General features: G+C 35.4%; 1 protein-coding gene across 4 annotated transcripts in view; it reads left to right on the top strand.

Moving 5' to 3' along the window:
- SASS6 (SAS-6 centriolar assembly protein) overlaps nucleotides 1-8,594 on the top strand; it is a 61,523-nt gene that overhangs the window by 6,230 nt on the left and 46,699 nt on the right. For 3 of the 4 annotated variants that reach the window (XR_005203257.1, XM_017547613.2, XM_037745403.1), the window contains exons 2-6: nucleotides 3,700-3,779; nucleotides 4,491-4,595; nucleotides 5,457-5,628; nucleotides 6,211-6,276; nucleotides 7,529-7,648. Coding sequence is in view for 3 of the 4 variants with exons in the window: in XM_017547613.2 (XP_017403102.1) it covers nucleotides 3,700-3,779; nucleotides 4,491-4,595; nucleotides 5,457-5,628; nucleotides 6,211-6,276; nucleotides 7,529-7,648 (543 nt within the window). In the remaining variant the exon portion in view is untranslated. Of the gene's footprint in view, nucleotides 1-931; nucleotides 993-3,699; nucleotides 3,780-4,490; nucleotides 4,596-5,456; nucleotides 5,629-6,210; nucleotides 6,277-7,528; nucleotides 7,649-8,594 lie in introns of all 4 variants that reach the window. The other variant, XM_017547614.2, reaches the window with a different exon arrangement.

Here is an 8,594-nt window from a genome sequence, read left to right as displayed (position 1 = left end):
TTTGAGACAGAGTTTCACTCTTGTTACCCAGGCTGGAGTGCAATGGCGTGATCTCGGCTCACCGCAACCTCTGCCTCCTGGGTTCAAGCAGTTCTCCTGCCTCAGCCTCCCAAGTAGCTGGGACTACAGGCGTGCGCCACCATGCCCAGCTAATTTTTGTATTTTTAGTAGAGATGGGGTTTCACCATGTTGACCAGGATGGTCTTGATCTCTTGAACTCGTGACCCTCCCGCCTCGGCCTCCCAAAGTGCTGGGATTATAGGGATTATAGGCGTGAGCCACCGCACCCGGCCGGTTTCCAACTCTTGACCTCAAGTTATCCACCAGCCTCAGCCACCCAAAGTGTCAGGATTATAGGTGTGAACCGTCGTGCCCGGCCACATTTTAAGTTCTTAAAATAGAATCAGTCTTTTATAAATCATTTTGATCACTTGACATGATAATTTTTAATGTGAAAAGTTGTTACTAAATTGGTGGTTTGTCTTTCAAGATGTTATTTTAGAATCAGGGCATTAAGGATATATGAGGATCTCATTTAATCCTCACAGCATCCCCATTTTACAGTTGAAAAGTTAATAAATTGATGGTTTGTCTTTCAATAGATGTTATTTTACAATCGGGGCAGCAAAGTCATTTATCAGACTAGTGCTAGATACTCCACATAGTTTATTTCATTTAAACCTCACAACATCCCCATTTTACAAGTGAGAAAGATTTAGTTTTAGATTAAATGCTGCTAGATTACTCACTAGTGGAACAATAAGAAATTAAACTTCAAATCCAGTGTGCTTTTCAAACTTCTGTTCATAAATTAGAGAACACCTCTGGAAAGTCTTATAGCTTAAGACTGAATACTTTAATTAATACAAGTGATAGTGATAACTCATTTCATGTAAATGTTTCTGATAGTTGGGTATGTCTTTTCATACAGGAGAGTAAGTATAAGAATGACCATTGAACTACAATCAGTTTCTAATCCAGTTCACAGAAAGGTTGGTATTTAGTTCTTTTTTGAAATATCATTTTGGTGTAATTATTTTTGTTAAGAATGTGAGATATTTTATTGTATTCATTTTGCTTTTTAATTTTGGGCTATTTTGTAACTTGCAAATCAAGGTTGGTAGAGGCTACTGAGACAACAACTGAAAGATAATTATACCATATATTTCTTTCTTTTTTCTTTTTTTTTTTTTTTTTTTGAGACAGAGTCTCACTCTGTCACCAGGCAGATTGCAGTGGTGCAATCTCAGCTCACTGCAACCTCCGCTTCCTGGATTCGAGCAATTCTCTTGCCTGTACTTCCTCAGTAGCTGGGACTACAGGCACGTGCCACCACACCCAGCTAATTTTTGTATTTATAGTAGAGACGGGGTTTCTCCATGTGGCCAGGATGGCCTTGATCTCTTGACCTTGTGATCTGCCTGCCTTGGCCTCCTAAAGTGCCGGGATTACAGGTGTGAGCCACTGTACCTGGCCTATACCATATGTTTCTAAAACATACAAGAATTAGATTTGCCTAGTGCACTTAAGTTGCTGGAAAATACACACAGATGCATACACACACGCACACACACGCATACACACAGCTGCCTTATAGAATTGGCATTTTATAGTGTACATGTAAAAAGATAAACTGAAGTACTGTAAGGAGATATTTGTGAATCTTTTACTTTACATTTTGAAGAAAGGCATTTAGAGTATTAGTCTCATAAAACCTTCAGAAGTATGAGTCATTAACAGAACTAAGGATATAGAATAGAGCAGGGGTCCCCAACCCCCTGGCCACTTACTGGTATGGTCCCTGGCCTGTTAGGAGCTAGGCTGTACAGCAGGAGGTGAGTGGTAGGCAGGTGAGCAAGCCTTACCTTCTATGATCTGCCTCCTGTCAGATCAGTGGTGACATTAGAGTCTCATGGGAGTGCAAACCCTATTGTGAACTGCACATGCAAGGGATCTCAGTTGCATGCTTCTTATTATAATCTAATGCCTGATCTGAGGTGGAAGTTTCATCCTGAAACCATCCTTCACCCCCCAATTCTTGGAAATCATCTTCTACACAATAGTTCTCTAGTGCCAAAAAGATTGGGGACCATTCAAACAGAGGACTAATAAATATAACATCTGTGCCAAGCACAGTGGCTCACATCTGTAATCCCAGCACTTTGGGTGGCTGAGGTAGGCAGATTGCTTGAGGCAGGAGTTTGAGACCAGTGTGGGCAACATGGTGAAATCCCATCTCTACAAAAAAAAAAAAAAAAAAAAAAAAAAAAAAAAAAAAAAAAAAAAAAAAAAAAAAATATATATATATATATATATATATATGTGTGTGTGTGTATATATATATGTGTGTGTGTATATATATATATACACACACACACACACACACGTATACACACACACACACACAAATCAGCTGAACATGGTGGCATACTCCTGTAGTTCCAGCTACTTGAGAGGCTGAGGTGGGAGGATCACTTGAGCTTAGGAGTTTGAGGCTTCAGTGAGCTGTGATGGTGCCACTGCAATCCAGACTGGGCAACAGTGCGAGACCCCATGTCGAAAGAAACACCAAAATATAGCATCTGTTTTCTGTGTGCCATAACTTTCCCTGAACACATTCAAGGACCTAATGGTATTAGTGGTACCTTTGGTTTTTTAAGTAGCATCCTGAGTGAATATCAGGAGGTACTTAAATGGAAGCTACTTAAGAATAAGGCATTCTGAGGCAGATCAGGTGCCTGAATTGCTAATTTTCTGGAGTAAAGATTATAAATTGTACTTTTTACATGTTATTCCTTATGCCTGCTATACCTCTTAATTTTCTAGCTTTGTGCATAAGTGATTTAGATTTTTCTAGGACAGCATTTCCTAAGTTGCCGTGAGTAGAGATTTTATTTCAAATGTCTTAAGCTTAACGTCTAGTTCTTTATTAGTTTTATATCATCTTGTAAGTAATGCTGTTTTTCTTTCACCAATGTTATCTGGTACATAATTTCGGCATACGTTTTGTGAACTTAAGCTGTTATGATGATCTCCCACACTGTGTACACTTAGCTACCTGGAAAGTGGTCTTTGTGAAAGGTACCTACTTAATTTGAGACTGAAAACAGATGGGGTTCCACATCAGTGGCCACCTGGCCTAGGAGTGAATAGGCCCTTTAGAAGAGGCCTGGCAGCGTGTCACCTGATACCCCTGTCCTCTATCTCAGAGACAGAAGCTCCCTTTTGTCTGGTGTGGATTATTTTTTGTCAGTTCTGCTGATACATTTGCCACTTTTAAAATGCCAGACCAGTTAATTTTAAGGGAAACTAAAAATTGATGTGGTATGTTCAGTGGTAAAGAAAATTTTCATTATCATGTTATGGTGTAGCAAGGACTGGGTCTAAATTTTCCCAAGCCTCTGATAGGATCATATTCCTAAACTTCAACTCCTAGCGCTTACTTAACTTCAGACCTCCATGTAGTTCTCAAAGAACATTATGTCTACCCCTATTTAAGATTCTAACTCTCTAAAGACTAATAAGAAACCAGCAGCACTACAAAACAGCTGTCTGCAATCTAACTATGATACATTGATGTTATTGGATCTTTTTACTTTTGAGAAGGAAGAAATTACTCAAAAAGTAATTTTGAGTAATTTATTCTTACTCAAAAAGTAATCTAGTAAAAACATTTAAAAACAACAAACTTTCTTTTAGGACTTAGTTATTCGTCTGACTGATGACACGGATCCATTTTTTTTATATAACCTTGTTATATCTGAGGAAGATTTTCAAAGGTAACTAAATTTTTTTCTGATCTTATATTTAATAAAAGAATAAGTTTCTGAGTTTTATGAATGTATTGGTACTGTTCTCTCAAACACATACTATGTATTGGATTTAGTTACTTTGGGAATATTGGGCTATTTGTACTATATTTACTTAGGGTGTTTTGGAAAATAAATATTTTGTGGGTTATTAGAATTATGCTTAAAAAACCTGAGAAGTTTGCAGTTTTTGCTGAATTTCTTGATCTTTTTTCCTGCCATTGAATAAGTTGTAAAAAAATCAGAGTTCCTTATCTTAATTCTTGATTATAACAAGTGTTAGTAAATTTTAAAAAAGAATCTTTCAGGATGCTAATTATAATCAAAGATAGTAATTGGCTGGGCTTGGTGGCTCAAGCCTGTAATCCCAGCACTTTGGGAGGCTGAGGCAGGTGGATCATGAGGTCAGGAGTCCAGGACCAGCCTGACCAACATGGTGAAACCCTGTCTCTACTGAAAATACAAAAATTAGCCAGGTGTGGTGGTGCGCACCTATAATCTCAGCTACTCAGGAGGCTGTGGCAGGAGAATTGCTTGAACCTGGGAGGTGGAGGTTGCAGTGAGCAAGATCTCACCACTGCACTCCAGCCTGGGAGACAGAGCAAGACTCTGTCTCAAAAAAAAAAAAAAAAAGATAGCAATCAAATTTTTAAAAAATTTCTTTTCCTTTCTTCTGTATAGTTTAAAATTCCAGCAAGGTCTTCTGGTAGACTTCTTAGCTTTCCCACAAAAATTTATAGATCTCCTTCAGCAGTGTACTCAAGAACATGCCAAAGAAATTCCAAGGTAAGTTGCATGAGAACACTACATTGTTACATTTAATTCAAGACAGACTCTTCTTTGAAACACAAGTTGACAGCAAAATCTTTTCCATTTGTATGAGTATCCCTGTTTATTTTTAGAACTGGGGTTAGAGCTCCATTAAATCTCAGATTTTAAGGAATCTTGATTAAAATCAGAACTATTGCTTAATTTCCATGTCTTGACAAAGGCACTGAAAGTTATCTGAAGTATTTAATAGCATCAAGTATTTGTTTTATAATCTTGGAAAAAGGGAAGACTAAGATTTTATGTGTGTGTGGTGCTAGCACCTGATTCTTTTATTGTGAAGTTCACCATCAACCTTTTATTTATTGGTTTCATCAGTTGATGATTGTTGTTGAATCAGTTATTTCATTAGAAAGAACAAAATGATGCTTTTCTGTCATTTTTTTCTATATTAAGTATAATTCTTCTATAAAGAACTTTTCCTCAGCGATTAGGGCTATTTGATTACTCAGAAAATTCATACAGAAATGATAAATGCTTAATTCTTACATTTAAATTGTCATTTTTTAGAGTAAAGAGCTGGTAGGCTACTTCTGTGGTACTCAGTGATTTTTGTTTTTAGTTTTTGCTTTTTCTCTCATTTGTTCCTCATGAACTCATGGACTTTTATATAGTAACTATGGATTCAGTGAATCTTTTCTTTTTTTTTTTTGCCCAATTTATCTTATACTTTACCATTTGGAGTCCTTTCATCTTGGCCCCTATGATTTCAGTATGCTCCCTTGCCTGATCTTTCTGAGTAGAGAAGCTTTGATTCAATGAGAGATTTTCACTATCTCCTAATGTGTTATAATGTGACTTTTTTTTTTTTTTTCAAAGGTTTTTGCTACAGTTAGTTTCTCCAGCAGCTATTTTGGATAACTCACCTGCATTTTTAAATGTGGTAGAGACAAATCCTTTTAAGCATCTTACACACCTCTCACTAAAACTTTTACCTGGAAATGATGTGGAGATAAAGAAATTTCTAGCAGGCTGTTTGAAATGTAGCAAGGTAAGATTTAAATTTAAGTTATTCTTTTAATAAAGTAAGTATCAATGGTCTTTGATAAATTATTGAAGATATACAATGCCATAAATTTTTGTTTTTTAAATAAAGTTTTATCACATTAAGGAATTTATTGTTTTTTATTTAGTCAAGGTATAGTGGGGATGGATCTGGACTAGGAATTGAGAAGCTTAGGTCCCAGGGTTTTTATGTGTGACTTTGGACAGGTCACTTAAACTGTTCTGTCGTGGTTTCATCAACTGGTAGACATGTATGGAAATAGCTTCCCTATCTAGCCCATCTTAAATGAGATAAGATAAATGGAAATGTCTTGAAAATTACAAAATGCTATATGGCACAAGGAAACAACATAGGGATGCTGCTTGAGTTTTTAGAGACTTTCTAGTCAAATGCTATAGATCGGTGCATCTAGAACTTTAAATTATCTGGGGATCTTGTTAAAATGATTTAGGTCTGAGATAGAGCCTGAGAATCTGCATTTCTAATGGGCTTGCAGGATGATGCTATACTTCGAGTAGCATGGCTACAGATTACAATGAAAACTAATTTTGTTATTTTTATGAATAGGAAGAAAAATTATCATTGACGCAATCACTAGATGATGTTACTAGGCAACTGGACTTTACACAAAAGGTAATTCCAATTTCATTTTGTCTTTGTAAGTCATCCAGACATTGGCATTGAATTGCTTCTTGACTCAGTTCCAAGCTTTTATGTATTTTCTTTCAAAGCATGGTTCCATTGAATTTCCTCTCCTCTTTGCCACCTTTCATCTACCACTCAATTATCTTAATCTGATGCTTTCTCTTGCACATGTTTATTTACACAAACATTTCTGTATTCCTAATATATAACATGTTCCCCCAAGTCTTCATTAAATAAGATAGGTATTTTTCTGTCACATATTAGTTCTCCACTCCCCACTTACTCACCTTATTCCTCTGGCCTAAATGGCTTTTTGGTTCCCATCTTCTAAACCTTTCTCTTTCTTTGCTATGTTTAGAATTAATTCCTCTGATAGGCTTAGCATCATCTCAGTGATAGCTACCACATTTCTTCCCTAGTCTATGAAATTGAAGGCCAAAGTATCTGTTTTAGCTTGTTCTTGCTTTGCTTTAAAGAAATATCTGAAGCTGGGTAATTTATAAAGAGATTTAATTGGCTCATAGTTCTGTAGGCTGTACAAGCATGGCACCAACATCTGCTTGGCTTCTAGTGGGGGCCTGAGGAAGGTTACAATCATGGCTGAAGGTGAAGGAGAGTAGGCATGTCACATGGTTAGAGTGGGAGGGAGGAGGTACCACATGCATTTAAACAACCAGATCTCATGTGAACTAACGGAGTAAGAACTCACTTAGCACCAAGGGAATGGCACTAAATCATTCATGAGGGACTGCTCACATGATCCAGTCACTTTCCACAGGCCCTGCTTCCAATGTTGGGGATTACATTTGAACATGAGACTTGGAGGGGACAGACATCCTAACCATATCGGTATCTGATAGTCTGCATGACCTCAGGCAGAAAATAGCCCTGTACAATGTGGCCCACAGGGCCATGTTAATTGGGTTTTATGTATAAGTGAACTATTCCTTATAATCGACTTGCTTTCCCCTACCTCTCTTTATTGGGTGGTAAAGAGCAAGATTTAATTAAAACCTTAAAGATAGTTAATCTTGACCTGTGGGCCTTTTTGGGTCTAAGATTGCTTTTATTCTAATGTTGATTTTATGAAATTCAAAAATTTTGTGTAGGAAAAGGCTTTGAATATGTCCCGAAAAGCTATAGTTTTGTTTAATATCCTTGTAAATATTGCTATATTCTAATAAGAAGTATTACATATGAAGGAGACTATCTTAATATTTTGTGTTAAACTTTAATGTAGATATTAACAGAAAAAAACCAAGAATTGGATAAGTTACGGAATGAATGGGCATCACACACAGCAGCCTTGACAAACAAGCATTCTCAGGAACTGACAAATGAAAAGGAAAAAGCCTTGCAGGTAACTGAAAAAATATTTTTTATTGCTGTTGGTCATTTTGTTAATTTTAAAAGTAATATGGGCTTACTTTAAATTTTCTAAACATTACAGAAGTATATAAAATAAATATCAAAATTCTCTTTCAAAGTCTTACTACCTAGAGATAATCTAGAAACATTTTATTTTTTTCAGACTTTTCTCTATGTATATATAAATAATAAGTAGTTTATAAATATTTGTTTATAAACTTATAACTCTGTAAATTATGTAATTTACTCTATATATGTACCCATATAATGGGTTTTTGGTTTTGTTCTGTACTAATGGGGTCTTATTGGATATATTGGTTGTAACTTTTTCTTCACTTAATGTAGTATCATTCTATATCAGTTAAGATATTCCTTTTCAGTGGCTGCAGAGTATTCATTTTTTGGGTTTAACTTAATTTACTTAACTCCTTGCCCAAATGGTCATTTAAATGCTTCAAAATTTTGGTTATTTTAAGCAGTACTGCAACAAGCACTCTTAGTATCTAGAAGTGAACCTACAACATATCCATATAAAATATTGATGGATACTGCAAATTTGCCAACCAAAAAGGTTGAACCAAATGGAATCCCAACGATAAGATAGTGTATAAGGGTACTTATTTCCCTATATTCTTGACATTGTTTTTAACCTTCTTAATTCTTAATATTTACCATTGATCTTAAGGTAGTCCTAGTTTCAGTTTATATTTCTTATATTTTTAGTGACAATAAGCATCTTTTAATATAACTTTTTTCATTTTTATTCTATGGATATGTTTTATTGTCTTTTCTTCCCTTTTTCTATGTGATTGTTATTTTCTACTGCTTTGTAGTATGATTTTCTTTTTTATCTTCATATTATAGCTTCCTTTTTTTTTTTTTTTTTTTTTTTTTTTTTTTTTTTTTTTTTTTTTTTTTTTTTTTTTTTTTTTTTTTTT

The sequence above is a fragment of the Cebus imitator genome, unplaced genomic scaffold (assembly GCF_001604975.1).
Source record: "Cebus imitator isolate Cc_AM_T3 unplaced genomic scaffold, Cebus_imitator-1.0 Scaffold199, whole genome shotgun sequence".
NCBI lineage: Eukaryota > Metazoa > Chordata > Mammalia > Primates > Cebidae > Cebus > Cebus imitator.
This window is presented reverse-complemented; position numbering and strand designations above follow the sequence as displayed.